The sequence below is a fragment of the Panthera tigris genome, chromosome C1 (assembly GCF_018350195.1).
Source record: "Panthera tigris isolate Pti1 chromosome C1, P.tigris_Pti1_mat1.1, whole genome shotgun sequence".
Taxonomy (NCBI): Eukaryota; Metazoa; Chordata; class Mammalia; order Carnivora; family Felidae; genus Panthera; species Panthera tigris.
In genome coordinates, this window is record NC_056667.1 from 4114520 (window position 1) to 4135872 (window position 21353).

General features: G+C 57.3%; 1 protein-coding gene across 3 annotated transcripts in view; it reads right to left on the bottom strand.

Annotated features, from left to right (window-relative positions):
• Window positions 1–21353, bottom strand: part of ACOT7 (acyl-CoA thioesterase 7) — a 95664-nt gene that overhangs the window by 42798 nt on the left and 31513 nt on the right. For all 3 annotated transcript variants that reach the window (XM_042996147.1, XM_042996148.1, XM_007078337.3), the window contains 4 exons: window positions 19117–19273; window positions 14289–14380; window positions 8827–8941; window positions 1403–1489 (listed from right to left, as the gene is read on the bottom strand). In XM_042996147.1, coding sequence (XP_042852081.1) covers window positions 1403–1489; window positions 8827–8941; window positions 14289–14380; window positions 19117–19273 — 451 coding nt within the window. The remainder of the gene's footprint in view (window positions 1–1402; window positions 1490–8826; window positions 8942–14288; window positions 14381–19116; window positions 19274–21353) is intronic.

Sequence of the window (21353 nt, forward strand, 5' to 3'; positions counted from 1 at the left end):
ATGGGTGAACACGATAACCCGTGGGGTTCCAGATTTCCAACAACTCCCTCACACCCTCCTGCCCTTAAAGACAGAGCCCAGGCTTTTCAACAAGGAGACAGCGGATGGAGGAAACACCACCATCCCGAACTTCCAACACGTGGACGAGACAAGCAAAAGTTCTAGCACAGAGTTTCACAAATTCCCGGCGGGATGGAGCTCAGGCAGGCTGAAAGGCCGTTCTCAGCAGCTACGGGAGCCTGGGCTCGGAAGAGGGCCCCCCATTTCCAGGAGGCAGGTGAGGGCTGGTGGAGAAGAGGAGACGAGACGGCTTATGAGACCGCCCTGTCCTCAGAGTACGGAGATGCCCTGCCTGCCACCACACGCACGCGCCTGGAAAGTACTGTTGGTTGCAAAGCACGGCTTCCGATGGGTAGGATCTAAGTGAATCACATCTAAGGGCACCGCCGCCAGCATTTAGTTGAGAGAGGAAGACAATCATGGAATTAAAAATATACACGTATATGTACACAAAAAGAGGACTAGCTAAAAAAAAAAAAAAAAAAAAAAAAAAGAAACCAACTTAAAAAATATATCTCAAATCCCACAGCCCATTATCCTACGCTTCTCAACCTGAAAGTAATCTGTGCCTCCTGTTCACGAAACAGGTCCCTGGAAAGAGGCTCTTTGGCTCTGTGAGGCCCCGGAGGCCACACAAACAGTAAGATCAAGACTCGCTCCTGAGGCCTCCCCTGGTGGAAGTATCAGTGTAACCCTGCACAGAGTGGTACCACGTGAGCTGGGCTTTGAAGGATGAATAGGAGTTTTCTGAGGAGAAAATGGAAGAGCTGGGTGCTCTGGGCAATTGGAAATGAGAGCATAAAGGAAGGGCATTGTGTCAGTGCCTGTATATCTATTGTTTTCTGTAAATCACGAAAAGCAATTACACTTCACTAAGGTAAAAAGTGCCCCCTGTGAACCCAGAGCTAAGTCCTCCCTACGTCCCGCCGTACTTCCCGAGCCTTATTTAAGGTGGAGTCTGACCAAAGGAAGAAATAAAGAACAACCCAGCGGCAAAACCATGTTCAAGTAGCCACTCTTTGTTGGCGGGTCACACTGTTACTCCCTGGTGACATCACTGTCCCCGGGAAGGCCCTGGCCCGACCCACAGGCGTCCACCAAACACCTCACGGTTATATGGTCCTGGGGTGGCGAGTGACCCTCCATCAGGACAGTCATCCATCTGACTCTCGTTTCCAATTTTAAAAACAGGCGCCGACTGTATTTCGGTGATTGATTATGCAGCTTCTTAAAAGTTTAAACTTCTCCTTCATTAAACACACGAGCCTAAACTAGGTCAGACGGCAGCCTGGCTCCCGGGGGATTAATGGGGACGTGCAAACGGGAGCCGCTGTCTTCTTACCTCCGTGCACGAAGCCGTGCAGGGTGCAGTCGGAAGGCCCCACCAGGTGGATCAAGCTGGACTGGCTGTAGCTGACCGTGTTCGGCTCTGGAATTGCAAAGGAGAGAGATCAGGCCTGGGGAACAGATCGCCGCCCGCGACGGAGCGCGACGGAGCGCTACGCCGAGCTGACGGCTCGGGGGTGATTTCTCAACGTGCTCCGGCCGGGGAAGGGGAGGCTTTCTCGGAGGCTGATCAGCCGCTCTGTCGGTGGGTCCCGAGGTCACTCCCCGTGTCCCCAACAAGGCCCCGTCCCGAGCCACAGGCAGCCAGCAGACACCTCGCCGCTACACGCTCCCAGGGCTGTGGGCACTCTCCATCGGGACGGTCTTCGGTCTGGCTCTGACTCCCATTTTGTAAACGATCGTGGACAATGTCGCAGAGACTTACCATGCAACCTCGCAAGCGTGTACATTTATAGCTCACCGAACGCAACGGCGAGGTGGAAACCAGGAACCTGAGGCCACAGACTCGGCCTCCCCGGCAGCACCCTGGGACTCCCGCCAGCCCCCAGTCTGCCCAGGAAGACTCGGCACCCAGAGGCATGCCAGCCTCTTCCTCCCAGTCACCGCCCCAGCTCACCAAATCCCCGGGGGGCATCCCTCCCTCCCTTGATGATGCTGCCGAAATAGCCGTAAGAGGCTACGCTTAAAACCAGACGTGATAAAACCCTGTCCCCAGAAGGCGGTTGTCATACCGCGGCACTGCCTCCCCTAACACGTGCGGGTAACACGGGTATAAGGTCTTCTGAGCAGACCCAGCCGCCGCTCCCACCTTCCGGAGCCTTCCGGGCAAGGATGACCCTCATTTGTCTCTTGCCCGGATGGCTGGTGTTCAGGAGGGGCGACCCTTCCCGCCCCAGCCAGGCGGGCCCATGGGGAAGCCGGCCCACAGGGCCACTGAGTGACGGGGACACAGTGCAGATGAGCAGGGGTCCTCTCTACGTGGGGCTGTGCACGGAACAGTCTGCACAAACGCTAATGTCGCCCTGCAGGCAAGAGCTGGTGGCACGCCGGTGTCTCCCCAGCACCACCCGTCCTCCCGAGACTGTCTGACGCTCCTCCCTACGGAATTCGAACCACCTGCTGGCCTGAAGGGGTCACAAGGCAGGGAAACTGGAGCCCGTGGAAACTGAGACCGTGAAGTATTTAACTCCAAACTCAAGACATTTTGTACTGGTCCTCGAGCCTCACAGCTTAGAGTGATTCAGACTCAAGTTCCGAGCACTTGTGTCACATGCCGTCCACTGAGAGGCCCCCGTGGAAGGCGGAAGAGGCCCTCGGCTGCGTGGGAAGCCATGAAGTGGCTCCAACTCTGGAAGGGGGGGGGGGGTGTCTGGTTCTCAGGGGCAGTCGGTTCTCACCTCTAGGGGGTCCCACGACTGGCCCTGCTCCCCCCACCTTCCTTCCTGGCTCACTGTGTGCGGTCAGAGGCAGGGGCCGGCTCCCGCGTGAGGTCCCAGCTCCCGCCTCGGGCTCTGCTGGGGGGTAGGAAGCAGCATCCCGTCCCGGGGTCAGGAGCTAGTGGAGGGTTCCCATGTGAGAGGCCACATTCTGGGGACTTGGCCATCCAGCCCACCCGTCTGGATGTGGGTCAGACTGTCATCACAAGGGGCCCCTCCACGAGCTGGTGGACAAGGACACTACCCAAAACCAACCGACAGACGACAGGGACAAGTCCAAGAGAGGGGGGATGGGGTAACATCAAAAGCAGCGGGAAAGGTGCTCCAGGTGTCTCCTGGTGCCCTGGGGACTGCACGTAGTGCAGATGGCCCGTGGCTTTGACTCCAGGGAGGAGATGCTCCTCCCAGCTGCCACTTGAGTGCGGGCCTCCCAGGCCCTAGGGGTGTCCAGGATTCTGCCCTCCCCGGTTTCTAATTTCACGGGGAAATGGCGAAGACAAACCCCCAAATCCCTGTTGTGCTATGGGAGGTGCAGGCAACGGTCCCTGCTGGTGAGGCTGCACCCAGCCAGGGCCACGCCTACAACCGGCCTTGGGGGCTCAGACACCTGGAGCGCCCCTGCCTGGGGACAGCCGGAGAAACCACAAAGCACACTGATGACGACCCTCTCCTCGCCTGTCAGAGAAACACCCCCAGTCAGCGCTGTCCGGTCCACAACACGCTGATCTCAAACGCCGACTCCCTCGAGCCCTGTCTCTGCAAAGCACGCGAGCGGAGAGCAGAAAGGCCCCGAGAGCCAAGGGGGCCTGCTCTGCTGCCCGCGTTCGTGTCCTACTCATAAAAGACGCGAAAGCCACTCTTGCAGCACAAATGAAAATTCAGTCTCAAATCTGGCCCAATCTCAGGAACTGCTTTGACCAGCAAAGAGGTCTGCAGGTGAAGGTTTTAAAACATCAAACCATGGAGAACTGCACACAAAAGCTCTGTCGTGTCAGATGTCTATTTACTCAAATGACAAGCCATTTGAATACTGACCACGATCTAGTCAAAGAGATGCCCCCACTGTTCTCGAATGGCATTCAAAAGTTATCAGTTAGGCCATGTCTAATAATTTAATGTTCTCAGACCTTGAACCGATAAGCTTTTAATAAGCGAAAGCACCAAAATTCTGATGGGGAAAAACAACACCCCCCCCCACCCCGGCCACACCCCAGTCCTGCTTCCCTCGGCCATGAACTTGGCACCCACGGGGCTCTTCGCAGGTGGGCCTGTGTCTATTTTTTTGTGTTTGGTTCCCCGTCCCTGGTCATCCTCAGCGGCCTCTCCTCTGTTCATGTTCCGCGCCTCAGGTGAACCACAGTGATACCTACGGGAAAAGACTCTGCCAAGTGCAAGGTGGAGCCACAGAGACTCGGGGGCTGTTACCGCTGCCCATGCTGCCTTAATGAATACATAAGTGGGCATCAGAATTGGGGCCCCACCCAAAGGAAACCCTTGAAACAGCCAGTTTGGAAGCAGAAATGAGAGTGAGTGGAGCCCAGAGACCTGGGGCATCAAGGTGGGAAAAGCCTATTGCTTCTGGGGACCGAGGGGCACAGAGATCAAAGCCCATCACCACTCAGCCCACGAATGTGTCCATGCGAGAGTGTCAAGGAAGCCACCGTCCAGCTGAGAGAGCTTGAGAAGTGTGCCTGGAAAGGACTCTCAGCGTGACTGTCACAAGAAGCCGACAGGAAGTCAACAGATCCAATGCCCACTAAGTTCAGGAGGGGAAAACCTCTGACGTCCCCCATCGCAGACGAGCAGGTGCCCACTCCAGTGAGGCCGAGGAGGACAGCGGACACGAAGACCCTTCCGGACAGCTGAAAGGGACTGAGAGGACCCACCCTCACCCCGAGGGCAGCACCAGGGTCTCCTGCAGGCCTTCCCCTGGCCAGGAGGCTCAGCCCTGGGAACAGGTGAGCCTGTCTGCCCCCACCTGCTGTCCCGCCTCCGTGTAGACAGTGCTAGTGCAGGGGGCCCATTGTTAGTTCCCTGGCTCCTGGCCCCTGGTCCCCAAAGTACTGCATCTAAATGCAACAGGAGACCACACACAACCCGAGACACCGCTCTCTGACGCGAGCTGGACAGGATTTCCGGGTGAGGTGACCCACACGTGCGAAGGAATGAACAGGTGGACAGCAGGCAGGACGGGGCAGTCCCTTCTCCTCACCTTCTCCACGCATGGCCCCTCGCAGGCTGCCCAGGGGCGTTGCTGCTTCCGGGCCCGACCATCAAAATCCCAGATGTGTGAGCCTGCCTGCTCTTTCCCCTTCCAAGAGAACCCCAGAAGCTACCTGTTAAAGAGGCAGAGCCCCAAGACAGAGTCCACACCATCTGCAGGACACCCCCTGATTAGGAACACCAGGTTTGGACTTCATAGGAAATGAACCTCTAGTAAGTTAGGCACTAGGATTTTAGGGTTCAGAAGCTACAGCAGCTACCATGACCTTGACTAATACAGAGCCAATTCTTTGAACCTCAACTATACGATGACATCCGGAACCTGAGTGAGGTCCCCAGGGCAGTGACAGGAGGGGATCAACACGGCCATAAACAAACACAAAATTCCCCTTTACTGTGTTTGCAGCCAAGGAAACAGAGGCGCAGGGAGACTAAGCCCCTGTGGAGGCAGAAGTGGGATTCAGACCAGGGCAGTCTGACTCTACACAACCTTTCCCTCGCTGCCCGGCCCCTGCCTCCCCACACCTCACTCCCTCCCCAGAGCAAGTGCTCACGGGCACAGGATGGTGGGACCTGGTCAGATCCTGGTCAGATCCGAGACGGGCACCAAGCACTCTCACGGATGGCTTGGAGAGGACGTGCCCATAGGGGTGGCCGGTCACAGGCCGGCCACGGGGAGGCAGAGCCCGGGCCCAGGCCAACAACCAGAGCCAGGTTGACTTTGTCCTGAACCTTACAGCTCCCCCAAAAGGCTCCAGATGGCCAAACAGTCCCTACATGGTCAAAGCTGGACATCTGATGGCCGTGGATCAAAGAGTTCAAGGTAATTCTATTTTCTCTCGTCAGATGGAGAAAACAATAAGAAAAGCTGGGTTTTAAAGAGCTCCCAGACTCTCTGAAAAGGCATCTCAAGGATGAGGTCAGCCCTGGACGGGGGTTGCTAGGCAACAGCTGGCTGAAATCTGGTTCTGGTCTCAACAGTGACAGAGAGCCGCAGATACGTGGGGTGGCGGGGGGTCCTCCCACAGGAAGGGGCTCGAGTGTTGGAAAGACCCCCAGCGCTGAGCACACGCTCGGCCCTTCCTGCTGAGCTCCTGTCCTGCTGGCTCAAGCACAGCCGCCAGACGCAGCCCATGCCGAGCCACGCAGGAGGTGGTGGCCGGTCCTGGGGAGCCCGTCCTGCTCCAGGCACTGGGAGCCCTGCCAGGCCGAGGGCAGCTCTATCGGGAAACTGAGGTCAGAAGTACAGATGACATTCAAAAACACAAGCAACGGACATATGACTTCCCAAAGAAGCATTTAAAAGCCGGTCCCCCTAAGCCAATCTTCTGAGAAAGATGCATTTTTATTGGAACACAGAAAAGTAAAAAATAAAAGCTTGTAAAAGTCTGTCAAGAAAGCTCGAGCTTCAGAAGGCCACCTTTGGTTAATATCTTTGGACAGTAACAGATTCCGAGAAACATTATGTACCAGATTTACAGTCAAACACCATAGCAAACAGAAAATAACCCCATGCGCAAAGGGACTTTAACCTGGAAACTGTGAGCTTTATATTCAGTTTCCCAGACAGTCAAAGGAGGAAACCAGGACCGACCTCAGGTTCTCAAAGCCCCGGACTCGGCCCTCAGCCCAGCTTCCATCCCAAGCACTCGCCAGAAACCACCCAAGGAGGGGAGCGCCCTAGCAGACCCCACGTGCCTCCCCGACTTCTCCTCAGCCCTGCCCTTGCTGCTGGCCTGACACTGTCTCCCCCTCCTGTCTAATGAGAACACTGGTCACGGGGCACCTGGGTGGCTCAGTCAGTTGAGCGTCCAACTCTTGACTTTGACGCAGGTCATGATCTCAGTTTGGGAGATCGAGCCCCAGGTCGGGCTCTGTATTGAGCATGGAGCCTGCTTAAGGTTCTCTCTCTTCCTCCCTCTGCCCCTCCTTCATACACATTCTCTCTCTCTCTAAAAAAAAAAAGAAAAACAAAAAAGAACACTGATGATGACTGGATTTGGGGCCCACCTGGGTAAAGCAGAACGACCTCATCTCGAGGTCCTTCACTTGACTACACTTGCAAACACCCTTTCTGCAACTAAGGGTCCAGACACGGACGTGTCTTCTGGGGAGAGCTGCCGTTCAGCCCCCTCCAGTTTCTCTGTCCCCGAATTCCCTCAGCGCCGAGTGTGTACCTCTCCTAAGAACCCCCACCTCGCCTCCCTCACATCATTTGTCGCCCTCCATATCTGTGCCTGACCAGCCTGTGCGCTCGCCCTCCCAAAAGCAGAGCCCGGGTCTGATGCCCTCAGCAGAGGTCTTAGGGCCTGGGGCAGACCTTCGTCATCAGGAGGGACCCCAGGCCTGTCTTGTGGGTTACTGTGTTATCAACAGACCGTCTATGTACTTTTTATCTTTAGAGATACCGCTTCATAGAATTTCATCAGAGCAGCAACATTTCGGACGAGGAATTTGTCATTTTGGCGTTTGCTGGAAAGCAGAGGTGAAAAGAACAGTCAAGACACCAACCCACGCACAGTCCACCAGCCTTCCCCGTGGGCGGGTTTGAGGCTGGAACATGAGAAGGATAAGGGGGAGACGCACAGGAAGGGACCAAAAGGTTTGCAGACTCTTGTGCAAATAGACCCCGCCTGGGGAAGCCAGGACACGCCGGCTGAACGGCCCAACTCGAAGCCCAGAAGGTCCTATCCTCATGTGTACCCTGCTGCGCCGTCACCAGCGTCCCTACCCCGATGGTGGACGTGGCCTGCAGCCAGGGCAAGTGGGTGGGTGGCCAGAAACTTTGTCTGGCCCAGGCCCTGGAGCTCACTGTGGTCCTGGTTAGTGGAAGTCGGGGCACAGCTCAGAGTGAGGAGAGGGATTCCTCGGGACAGGTCCTCAGCTGTCAGGGACCAAACCAGGAACTCAGACACTACCTGTGTCTGGGGTGCCCTGAGGTGTCACCTACGGAACCCGGCAACAACACACAGCATGTTCTGGAGAGCGCTCTCCACGCAGATAAAACGTGGTCACTGCGTGTGCAGGGGAGACACAGGTTACCAGGAAGACCCACGTCCCAAGCACTCACCGTGTCCCGATGGGAACAGACAGCCCCAGAGACCCTGCCCTGAACTGTCTGGGCACCGGGGAAGCCGTCTGCTCAGGACGCGGTGGGGGAAGTCCCATCTGCAGGGAACCATCCCTGGACCCATGTGTTCGGATTCTGGATGGACACGCTGTTAAAGCCGGCCACCTGGACGTGCGGGCAAGGGGGCAAAAGACCAGGAGGACGCGGCCCGAGAAGGCACCGGTGCACCCACAGAGCGTTCTCGCCCGCACAGCCAGGGAGGCCATTTGCCACGGCGACACGTGAGTGGCGGGCTGGCGAGGAACAGCGTAGGAAAAGCTGTTGCCATTTGTGTTTTTTATGAACTGGAAATCCCATAAGAAATGTGCTCCTGAGCACATGGGGGGCGCGGGGGAGGACACAAGAACAACTCCATGCCCAGGCACCTCCACTCTGCCCAGGTAGTGGGGCCTCTGCCCCAACACTCCGCGGGCCGCGGGGCCTCGCTGAGCCCTCCCGCCCCCTCGTTGCTGACTGTGCTGCTGGGGAGGGGTCTGTATGGTGCGCGGACAGGGGACGGGGCCCCGCGGAGCCCAGAGGGCCTGGTCGCAGGCGACAGCGCCAGGTGTGGGGGCCGCACTGCCCCTGAGAGGAGAACTTTCCACACGGGCTGGCGGAGGTTCGTCCCCCATCCCGCACCCCAGCCTCTACCTGGGTTCGGGACGGGCTGCACGATGTCTCCGTTTCTCCACTTGGTCTCCATGCGCTCCAGCTTCTGGGCCTCGTACCGCTTCCGGCCCTCCTCCTCCTGCTCCTGTCGGGAATACTGCGGGGAAGCGCGGACAGACGGTCAGGCCGGCAGCAGTGAGCCTGGCCTGCCTCCCCTTGGCCTCCCCGGCCAGGCCTGGCTCAGCCTCCTGGACTCAAGGCTTCCTTGTGTGGTGGCCTACATTTACGTAACTGGAGCCGTCTATTGTTTTCCTGATAACACACGTCTAATATAAACAACAAAATACACAGAAGGTGGAAATCTCAGTCAAATGTTTGCTTCATGTGCTTTCTAGAATTGTTGTTATGCCCACGTCTATATAGATAGTTCCACCATGCTATGTGAGAAGTTTCTTTCTTTTTTTTTTTTTTTTAAACTGTATACTTAAAAAAAATGTTTCTTTTGAGAAAGAGAGAGCAAGCCGGGGAGGGGCAGAGAGTGAGGGAGACAGAGAATCCCAAGCAGGCCCCACACTGTCAGCAGGGAGACCAATGCGGGGCTCAGACTCCCGAGCCCTGAGATCATGACCTGAGCCAAAACCAAGAGTCCAAGATTCGGACACTCAACCGACTGAGCCACCCACATGCCCCTGTGGGAAGTGTCAAAGTAGGAATATTTCCTCCTTTCACCGCATTAGCAGAACTTACTAACCTAACATGACTTAGGGGAGAGGCCCGGTTCATATGCGTGAGCGTTTTAGCCTGCTCCCAATGTCCCACTGCTAAAACAACATCACGTCAACAATCAGTTACTTATTTCATTTTACACTTGCCCTTCCCTTCCTGGGATTCATTCCTGGACACTGAACTACAGAATCCAGGGAGCCCCAAAAGGGTGAGGAGAGAGCAGGTTTTCTGCGTGCCCTCGACATCCTCACTCTGCTGACCCCCAGCCTGTCCAAGAGGCTGCAGGTTTGCAAGGAAGGCTCCCCAGAGCAAAGACAGCCCCACTGGAGCTTTCTTAATGGATGACAGGGGTTTGGACCCAAGAAGTTAAGAAATAAACGTGAATATACAAAAACTGGCACAAAAACTGGGGTTCCTTGGGCACAGAGAGAGATGCTGGGTTTCCCTGACGTGACAGCAAGGGCCCCGTCCTCCGGCCCCGTGTAGGGTACACACGCCCTTCCTGTGGGACATGAGAAGACCAGACCAGGTCCCCGGGCCCTCTGACAGCTGCTTCCCCCAGGGGCCCGGCCCTCTCCCTTCCCGCCGCCACGGCCCAGGCCCCCTGTGCTGACTGTGGCCCAGCCATCCTCCTTTGGTTGGTTCCAACATCTGCCCCTTCATTCCCTCAGCCAGCATTCCTGGCTGAGCCCACGGAGTGGCTACTAAGCTCAGGGCCCCTTGTTCCCTTCTCTGTCCCCCCATGAAGGCTCTCTGACTTAGGCAAATTCATTTCAGGTTGCAATTTTAGAGCTCCTTTCAAAAGCTACTTTTAAACTTCTTGATCTTCCTGCTCGTGGCTCTGCCCCAAATCACACAGGGTCTGAACACCACTCTGCGGCTTAATTACCATTATCTGAGGCTCAGAGAGCCTGTCTCCAAAGGAGGCTGAGAAAGGAGCTGAGTGGTTTGTTCAAAAGAAACAGACCATGAGTGTTTAAGTTGCAGTGGATAATTTACCCTTTTCCTCCATAAGTGAATTGTTGCTTCCCGTCCCACTGTCCAGAGTAAAGGCCCTAAGAGCAGAGTCTGTGCTGTGCCTATCTGGAAAAATCCATGGTTGAACTCAACTGTCCTCAAGAAATGCCTTTTAAAGAGATTTAAAAAACAAAATTTTTTTTAATGTTTATTTATTTTTAAGACAGAGAGAGACAGAGCATGAACAGGGGAGGGTCAGAGAGAGAGAGGGAGACACAGAATCCGGAGCAGCTCCAGGCTCTGAGCTGTCAGCACAGAGCCGGACGTGGGGCTCAAACCCACAGACCGCGAGATCATGACCTGAGCCGAAGTCGGACGCTCAACCGACTGAGCCACCCATGCGCCCCTAAAGAGATTTTAAGAAAGAGCCAACCCCTGCCCCGCCCCCGCCCGGAGCCTAATAAATCCTGGCTGTGTGCAGCCACATGGGGCCTGGCGGGGCCCCATCCAGACTTGAGCCACGAAGGCAGAGGAAACGCAGCCTCCTCACAACCGTTGCCCTGCTGGCTTTAAATCTGGGGATAAAATCACTAGAGCATCCCAGTGATGGGCTGGCTGGTACCCCACTCCCATCCCCAAGGGCTCGCCAAGCCCAGCTGATGTGAATGAAGCAGAAGCCAGCTCAGCCCAAATGTCCCAACTGTCTGTGCAAGACTCTTAAGTGCACATTCGGACACTGGAAAAAGCCCCAAGCGTCCACTCTCCACCACCCACCAGGTCTCTCCAGGGCCGTGCTGCCCCCCCGGCCACCGCAGGAATCTTTCTCCTGTCACAGGGATACTGGGGTCCCTGTTTCCTGGAGAAGAAGGTGGAGTTATTTAACACTGCACACGGTTGACGGCTGGGCTTCTTCCAGGGAAATGTGCACATGCAGTAAATCCATGAGCACACGAGCGTGTGTGTTCTAAGGTCTGTGTGTGCCTGTGACATCTACATGTGTATCTGTGAGATATGTGCGACATACACGTAGATAATATGTATATACACGCGAAAGAGACATGTAATACACACGCACCAAGACAGAGATGTGTGTTCTCGGATAAATGACAGCTGTCAAAGGTTGACAGGAAGATTCAGGGGGGTATTAGGAAGCCTTGTGGCTAAGCTGCCAGCAGATAAGCATAAACGCCAGAGAGACACAGCTTTCCAGGATCAATCAGGACAATGAAAACAGCAGACCTATATTTCAAAGCAACTGAAGGCTTATATGTGGGCCTCACACGTGGGGGAAGAAAAGCTCCCATAAATATTAGCAGCGGCTGCAGCTGGGAGCTGGGTGGTTTCTCCCATCTGGAGAACTCGCCGCTTCCGCCTCTACAAGGGCAAAGTTGGTATTTATGTCTTATCAAAGCCGGCTGAACAAAGGGGTTGGGAAAGCTCTGGGCCCCTCCGGGATGTGGGGGTGAGTGCTCCCTGGGGAGGAGCTGCCCTGGCCCTCTGGGGGGACAGGAACCGGCACGCCACCCACCCCGTCCTGCTGGCTGAAGACCCAAAGCTCTCAGCCCCTGGGGCCCTGAGGAGCCAGAGGAAGCAAAAGCTTACTTGCTCAGCCCCAGAATCTTCCCTCGGTATCAACCCCGTAACACATATCAGATGGCGCTGAAGCCACAGAAAAGGTCTGCCGGAGACTTCTAAATTCTGTGGCATCTGAAAACTAAATCAGTTTAGTAATTATGTTGTACTTACATGCGGATATGGCTAATTTAACGCCAAGTGCTTAGTGGGAAATGTGAAGGCAGAGGCAGGTACGTCTGTTAATTTCTAGAGAGAAAAAGTCACTGTGCCTCAGACTTGGGTCTTAAAGCCCCTGCACCAGTCAGTGGTGCAGGGACGGGAGAGACGGAGGAGAAGGGAGAGAGGCGGCGGGGTGGGGCTGGACTGAAGGGCGGTGTTCTGGCTTGAACAGGGTCCTGTCAAAGCTCCTGCCTCCCCCGGGACCGGTACAAGTGGCCTCTCACAGCATCGGAGTCTGCGCGGGTGTAATCAGCGGGGATGAGGACATACTGTATGTGGACCCCCGTGCCACCGGCTGGGGCTCAGCTAGGCAGGGCACACACAGACACCCGAATGGGAAGTCTGAGGCAGAGGTGGGAGGGGTGCTCCCACCAGCCAAGGAGTGCCCGCAGCCGCCAGAAGCTGGAAGAGGCAGGAAGGGTCCTCCCTGGGGCCTCCGTCCCAGCAGCCCAAGGACACTCACACAGACATGACCAGCAGGAGCCATCGGCCCCACACCCCGGCCCTGAGCGTCCACACACTCTCCTCGCTTGTGCAGGGGTGGGTGACACAGTGCTGTTGGGGGTGGGGGGAGCGCTGCCTCCCTTCTCTCACAATTCCAAAGGACTGGCCACCAACCTGACCCCAGGCCAAGGTCTAAGCACCCTTCCTGTTCAATGCGGAGAGGGCTCCCCTGCCCCAAGGTGTCTTTGTAAAAATCTAGACTACACGGCAGCCGGAGCCCCGCGGCCGGCCATCCCCACCCGGGGAAATGTGCCACCTGGGCCTGGACTGTCCCCGGGGGCCCAGACAGGGTGTATGGTTAGACACTGAGCTGGTGGGCAGAGGGTGGGAGGCCAGTCTTACCCTGCAGGGGCGCGGGGGAGTGAGAAAGCCTGTAGGGGAGACAGAGCGGGCCTCCCCTAAGTGGGAAGGGCCTGTGCCAGGGGGTCCCCAGGAGCAGGGCAGGGACAGCTGGGCCCAGCCAGGATCGCCCGGCTTCTCTGTGAGCTATGTGAGCAGACACCGGTCCCCACCTATCTGGTTCTCGGTTCCATTACTTGAAAAAATGTTGTTCTCTGGGCACCAGGGAGCTTAGGTGGCTAAGCATCAGACTTGATTTCAGCTCAGGTCACGATCTCACGGTTCGTGAGATAGAGCGACGAGTTGTGAGACTCAGCTCCACACCACCAGTGCAGAGCCCGCGTGGGATTCTCTCTCTCTGCCCCTTCCCTGCTCGTGTGCGCACGCCTTCTCTCTCTCTCTCTCTCTTTCAAAATAAATAAACTTAAAAAAATGTCGTTCTCTGTATGTCGTGACGGCAGGGAAATGCTAACTGCAGCCACAGGACCTTTCTCTCTGAGAAGAGCTTGGGTGTGAGAACTAACGAGAGCTGCGGGTGTCCACGGGGGAGCTGTCATGCGTGTCCTGGAAACACGAAGGGACTGGGGTCATGGGAGGAGGCGAGGGGCAACCTCAGGGAAGGAACGAAATCCTTCACTGGCACCATGTTCACCCTCCAAAGCCTGCCCACCCCAGCGCGCCCACAGCGGGCCCAGAAACAACCAGAACACGATGGGCTCCCTCCGTGCAAAGATGCCTCTGTCTGCAGCAAAGCCACAAGGACAGAAGCAAGGGTGGTGGCAGGCACCAGCAGGGGCAAGTGGAGGGAGAAGAGGCTGAAACAGAGATGTCTTAGCGTCTGTTTCCTTAGGGACCACGAAGGGGAGCAGCTGGCCTGGGCCAGGCAGCCTGGAGGTCCTGGCTCTCGGCAGAAGGACCCGTCACCCAACACCGTCCTGGCCCCCACCTCTCCTCTGGTCGGGAGCACGAGGAAGGGTCCTCCAGGAAGGGCATCTGGCTGCACGGGGCCAGCCTTCACTCACGTTCCCATCAGGGAAGATCCCAGGCAGGGACACCCCCTCCACTGGCATTTCTTGTTGGCAGGCCGGCGCCCAGCCCCTGCGGCTCTCCAGGGACGTCTGTGTGGCCGATGACCAGGCCTCTGCCATCTGTCCCCAGAGGGAAGTGGAAGGGGGTCTCCTTACCACGACTGGAGGCACCTCCAGGACCTTGTCCACGTTCTTCAGTGACAGGGGCACGTACCACAGGGTGGCCTTGTTGGTCAGCTTTTTAGTTCCTTCAGAGAAAAAAAAGCAACACATGAGTGGTGACACAGGGAGACCACAGGAAGTTCAGGGCACAGGGCAGGCGGGACTGAAACACACCTCTCTCGGGCCCCTAATCCCCAAGGCCTTTTTGAAAAAAATTTTAACGTTTGTATTTATTTTTGAGAGAGAGAGACATAGTGTGAGCAGGGAAGGGGCTGAAAGAGAGGGAGACACAGAATCCGAAGCAGGTTCCAGGCTCTGAGCTGTCAGCACAGGGCGCGATGTGGGCCTCGAACCCACGAACCGTGAGATCATGACCTGAGCCCAAGTTTGATGCTCAACTGACGGAGCCACCCAGGCGCCCACCCAAAGCCTTTTTTAGCCACAAGGTGCGAGCGGGGGCCGGAGCACCGGAAGCCAGCACCATCCCCACCACAATGCTGCCCTCTGGAGGGTGCTGGAGAGGCTTCAGTTCACACACCTTGAGCCTGGGGGGGGGGTCCCGGCTTTCCAGCACTTGCTGACACAGAGGGCGCCACCTGCAGGCACTGCCTCCTTGCGGGTATTTGATGGAAGGGAAGTTTGGTCCCCAACACGCCCAGAAGCCTGAGCAGCCTCAGGTGGGGCCCTCACTCAGCACCTCCCGGAGAAGAGGGGACAAAGCCAGGGGACTCAGCCCAGGCCGAGCTCGGGTTCCCGCAAACAGGTCCGGCAGACCCTGAACTTCTGGTCAAGCACGCTCTGCTGAGAAGCTTCACGCCACAGCGCTCAGCAAGGGGACATCCACCTGCCTCAACACCACTGAGAAGAGCTCCCGCCACACAGGGGCCAGAAGGACAGCGGCACGTGGGCGGGAGGCTCGGGGAGTCACCGAGCCAGGGCACATGTGGGAGGCCAGGGGGGGGGGGGGGGGGGGGGGGGGCTGGCCAGGCCACAGACCCCGGCACAGGTGCACAGCCAGCCGGGTGAGGCCGGTCCTTCACACTGGACGCTTGGATTCACTGCTGACTCAGAGCTCCCATCCAGAAACTTCAGAGTGGAGTGCTGAGAGACAGTCAGTGGGCCGCTGACTCCCACTCTGGGCGGAACGACAGGGAACAGAACCCTCGATGGGGCTACCACAGAGGCCTGTCTGGGCTGAGAACCCTGGACCAGAAAAGTCGAGAGTCACTTAGTCCACTCCCCCTCACCTGTACTGGAGGACCCCGGAGCCCAGAGGGGTCAAGGGATTTACCTAGGGTCCCACAGCAACTCGGTGCCACTCAGACCCAGGCAGGCCTCCGGGATCCCAGTAATTTCAGGGAACTGTTGGCAAGGATGCCTGCAAAGAGTAGCTTCTCAACATGGAAGATCCCCAACGTGGAGACCGGTAGGTACATCTGCAGGAAGCAAGCGTAGCAGACAGGGGGCAGTGAGGCCTGCTCTCTGAAGCCCCTCTTGGAGCTCCCTTCGCCTCAGTTCTTTCTGACCTGCCTTCCCAAAGGGGGCCGGGGGCTCTGGTCTCCTCCTCTACACACAGCCCTCAGGACCAGGCCGAGCCCCGCGGTCACGTAGGAGGAGGGTGAGCCCGAGGTCCCCGGGCCTGGTCCTGACGCCCGGCCCCGACACGACGGTACCATCAGCACGACACGGGAACCACAGGCAAATCACACGGAAACGATTTTCACTGCGCTTTGACTGAGAGTAAATCTGACAACCTGCTTTGGGGAATAAAGATTTCCTGTCTGACTCTGCTGGAGCCGGCCTGACAAACTGGTTTCCATGGAAACCCGCAGTGGCCCGCCTCTGGACCTAAACGAACACTGCAGGGCAAATGAGGCAAAACATGCTAATTGCACTTTCTCCATCATTTAATAAAACCATCAAAAGACAGTTGCAGGATTAAAAACACCTATTTGAAAATCTTAAGGGCTCCCAGCTATTTTCTGGAGCGTTTGCACCAATCACACCCCAGTTAGCTTAATATTTTGACAGTTGCCGGAGATGAATGAGCCTTCTCGAAGGCGAAGTTTTGCTGGTTGTCTGCCTCGGTCAGTGCTCGCTCGGCTGCCTCCTGACAGGCTGCACAGCCCCCGAAGGAGGGGGACCCACAAGACAGGGGACCTCTGCCTGCTGGGGTCTCAGTTCCCTCCGCCGTCAGAATCCCCCTGGGTCTGCTGGGCCACACACTGCTGGAGGGGGGTGCCACAAGTGCACGGACAAGGCGGCCGAGCCCTGCCCTCCCCTCCTAGCCATGTGGACAGACAGACACACGTTAAGACAGAGCGGGAGGCCTCGGGGGACACAGGGCCCTAGAACAAGAGAGAGACACACGGATCCAAACACGGAAAGACAGAGAGAGGGATGCACAGACGTGGCAATTGGAGAAAGAGAGCCAGAAATGAGAGAGAGGGGGCGCCTGGGTAGCTACGTCGTTGAGCATCTGACTTCGGCTCAGGTCATGATCTCACGGTTCATGGGTTCGAGCCCCACATTCAGCTCCGTGCTGATGGCTCAGAGCATGCAGCCTGCTTCGGATTCGGTGTCTCCCTCGCTCTCTGCCCCTCCCGCGCTTGTGTGTGCTCTCTCTCTCAAAATAAACATTCCAAAAAAAAAGAAAGCAAGAAAGAAAAGAAATGAGAGAGAGACCAGAAGTCACGGAACAAGAAAGGAGGCAGCAGGACGTTCTGGGGCAAGGTGACCAAGCCGTGTGGAGAAACCGCGGCCTCAGGGCTCCAGGCGTGACTGACCCCTTCCCGTGTTACAGGGGAGGCCTGAGGTCAGGAGTGGGGACACCTGGGCCAGGGGCCCGTCCCTTGCTTCTCCCGAGCCTGTGTCTTCTCAGAACACAGTGGGATCAGCAAGCCTGCCCCTCCGTCCTGCAAGCTGGACACATGCAGCCCTCTCCTCGCCGCCAGTGCCCTTCTGCACAGGGCAGATGAGGCCCCAAGTGCCCACCCTGCAGGGAAGGAGCAGAGACGAGGCCACGGGGGCCCAGGGGCCCGGGGAGGTGCGTCCTCACTGGTGGGGGGGGCTGCTATTCTGCCAGCACCGCCCCAGGCGAGAGCCTCCAGCCCCCCCCGTGGGAGGGACCCCTCGGAAGTCAGGCAGAGCGTGTCGTTCTAGACAAAACCCTCCGTCAGCTTCCCATCTCTGCACAAACACAAATCTCCCCGGCAGCCTCTGCGGGTTTGGTGGTTCGTTCGCTCCCTTGTTCTCTGCCCCCTGGTTGTCAGCTCCACATTTGCTTGGAGACAAGGAAAGTGCCCGGGAGAGGAAGACACGGCCGTTTCCCTCAGAGGTTCTCGATCCAGGGCTGGGTTTCTCTGCCTCGGCGCAAGGACACTGCATCACCCTTCGTGGTGGAGACCATCCCGCGTACCCCTGGCCTCCCCACACTGGATGCCAGTAGCTTTGCTCCAATTGTGACAACCAACGATGTCCCCTTGAGAGGCACCATGCCGGGGGTCCGATGCCAGGGAGGTGAGCTCCACTTTCAAAGTCAAGAGCGCCTCTGTCCCCCGGCCTCTTCCCCATTCGCCAACAGCGATTCTGTTCCCCAGGGCTTCCTCCTGGGCCACAGCTCGGGACGTGCCAGAAAGGGGGCTTCGATGACAGAAATCCGGAAGGCATGCCCCTCCCCCATTTTTGGTCCCTGGCTCGGTGACACTGACCATCACGATGAACAGCAGCACTGCTGGGACTGCCATCGACAAGGAAGCATGAGGACAGAGAGCAGCTGAGGCAGTGACGTCCCCCGACAATGCCCAGCACTGCCCAGGAGAGACGGCCTGGGCCACAGAGGGACAGGCCACAGGGAGTGATGACAGACACCCCAAGGCCCTACTGTGAGAAGACAGTACCTAGGTACCCCTTTCTGTGCCATCACCTGAGGCATCCCAGGTCCCTCTAATGCCAGAGTTGCAACAGGCTTTAGGCCACAAACACGGGGCACAGGGGTGCTGGCCGCTCCCTGATCCCAGGCCTCGCGCTGCACCCTTCACTGGGCCATGGCTGGGCCTGCCAGGGTCACCGGGATGTTCCAGATGGACAACTGTGCTCTGGGCCCAGGGAAGGGAGAAGCCTGCGCCCCTTAAAGCTCTCTGAGCACAGCACCCTGCGGGGATGGCCGAGGAAGGGGCGAGGGGGGCATCAGGACCCAGGCAGCTCCTGCCTTCAGAACCAGCGTGGACTGTCCTCTGCGCGGGAGGACAGGGTGGTCTGGGACAGGGAGGGGGCAGCAAGGGGACAAAAGGCCCTGCCTTCGTCGTCAGCAGCCTGGTTATAAAAAGCAGCAGCGGGTGCAAACCAGAGCCACGCTCCCCTGCAGAGCCCAGTGGGAGGATGAAAAGGGGTTTCCATGGTTACCACCCTGAGAAAGAGAATATTCAGATCAAACCAGAGTCAAAGGTTGGCCCAGTGAGCTTTCAGCCTAAGCCTGGTATGCAGGGCCTGGGGCGGGCGCAGGGCACCACCTTCACTTAGGAAGGCTTAGGAAGGGAGGGGGAAGGGCCTGTGCCCTCCCAGCCCCCCCGCCCGGAAGGCAGGATGGGCGGTGGCTGCACCCCCAGAGCCAGAGCTGAATCCTGGTCCAGGCACGCGCTCCCGGGGTCTCGCTGCTTAACCCCTTCCTGTCTGCGAAACGAGGATGGCAGGGTGGGAATTAAGGGAGGTCATTCACGGACAGCGTCAGGACCGGCCCCTGCTGCAGGGTCAGCCCTCCATGCATGTGAGCTGCGGCCGCCGCCGTGCCGTCACCGCTGGTGAGACGCGATGCGGAAGTTACCTGTGAGGATGTTTTCAGACATCACGTTGACCTGGACTTCCACGGAGTGCTTGGAGGTATAGGTGATCTCCGCGCTGACGTGCGCCACCTCCCCGATGCACATGGGCGACAGGAAGTCGGTGCGCTCGACCCGGGCCAGGGCGGCCACGCAGCGCTCCTGCAGAGGGACCAGAGACAGGTTACCGGCAGGGCAAGTCCCCACCCTGGAGACGCTCCTGAAAACGGCCTTCCTTTTTTCCCCCACTGGGAAAGCAGCGCCACATTCCGAACTGCAAAACCACAGGGGACGCGGGAATGCCCGAGGGGAACAAACACTCCAAAGCGATCGCTAACGGGATTCTCTGAGTGGTGACGGTTATGAGTGGCTTGTTTCTTTTTCTAATTTTTCTACAAAAGACGTGTATTACTTGCATAATGAAAGGTAAAAAAAGATATACTCCTTATGGAACATTTGGGAAATACAGCGAAGTAGACAGGAGAGGGAAGATCACTCCTCCCATCCATCCAAAGAGGAGCCAGGTTTCTATTTTGAGATCCTCCCTCCCAGGCTCTTCTCCTTAAGAATGGGATCTCACTGGTTCGTGTGCGGTTAGTCTTATACGGTCATGCGAAAACAAACATGCGTGTCCACAAACTGCCTTCTTTCACTCAACACAAGGGAAAAGAACCTGGCTGCGTTACAACCAGGGCCCTGCAATCACTATTCTTTAAGTTTTATTTATCCTTCAGATAGGCACCCCCTTCGCAGAACTCAAAATTCAAAAGGGTATACAGGGCACCAGGGCTGCCTAACGTCACCTGTCCCTAGCCACCCAGGACACCCCAGGGTAATGGATCATCACGGCCACAGAATACACCCACACCTGGAGTGCCATCCGGAGGGCACGCGACAGACTACTGTGGGGCTCGTTCTCTATCAAACGTGACAGACTTCCTCATTCGTGTGCACGGCACTGCCCGTGATTGGTATTTCCCGCCATGTCACTGCAAAAGTATGTTTATGGCTGGATAGAATGGAATATTCTTTCCTCTGTTGTTAGAGATTTGGGTCAACACCAATTGTTTGTTGGTTTGTTTGTTTAAATTCACTCTTCTCCAATGAAGTTTTTATTTTTTTAAAGTTTATTTATTTGAGAGAGAGAGAGAGAGAGAACACAAGTTGGGGAGGGGCAGGAAGAAAGGGAAAGAGAAAGAACCCCAAACAGGTTCTGCGGGGCTCAAACTCACGAACCAAGAGATCACAACCTGAGCCAGAATCAAGAGACGCTTAGCTTCACTGACTGGAACCACCGAGGCACCGCCCTCCGACCCCCCACATCCATCCCCCACTAAGTACTTCTTCTTATAAACAGTCCTGTGATGGATTCCCTTAGGTCATTTTCAGTACCAGGGACTGTTGCCCAGACCCAAGGGACAGACACCTTGGTGCCTGCTCCCAGAGTACTTCTCAAGAGGACAGCAGCGTGTGATGCGGCCTCAGCGCCTCCTGGCGCTGGCACGGAGGACTGCTCACTTCTCGTCGGTGCTAACGGAACGACACGAAGGTCGCAGGTGTTTGAAGAGGGGGACTTCAGACCCTCACTGCACCCTCTACCGCTTCCTGCCGGAAACCAATCATCTCTTCTGGAACGCTGAGCACACGTCTGGCTGCCCCAGGCCGGGCGGGGAGCAGGGAGTGTGAGATGGGGCTCACTTTGACAGCCTGGCCCTCAGGGCCTGCCCGCTCTGGGACTCGCTTTCCCGGTTGCTCCTCACAGCGCCCCCCGTCCCAGGGTGGGCCATACCACACTTGTAGGTAACGGTCACTTTGAGCCCTGGCAACACCACCCGCGGCACCCGAGCCAGAACCCGCCTGCTGCCTCGAAAACGTGCAGACTCCCTGCCCCACCTCAACCCACAGGACCTGCCTCTTTTGGAGGGACGGTCAGGGAACCTCCACCTTCACCCCTCCCAGGTGAGTCTCAGGAACACGGGGGTCGGGGGTTCCTCCGGTGTCTGTTCCTGTAAACGTGCCAGAGGCAGGTGTCAGCAAGACAGGGGACCAGGGTGATGGGAAAGGTCCTGGGGCTAAGCTGGGGCCACTCTGATCTGGCCTCGCCCCCTAAGTCGCACGGACACCCGGAAGGAGGCTTCTGTGGCTGCAGCACCACCCACTGGTAGAAAGCTGGAAAGACACGCGCTAAGCGGAGCAGGACAGAAACCAAGGCCCTGCCTCTGGGCCGCTTGTTGGGGTCATC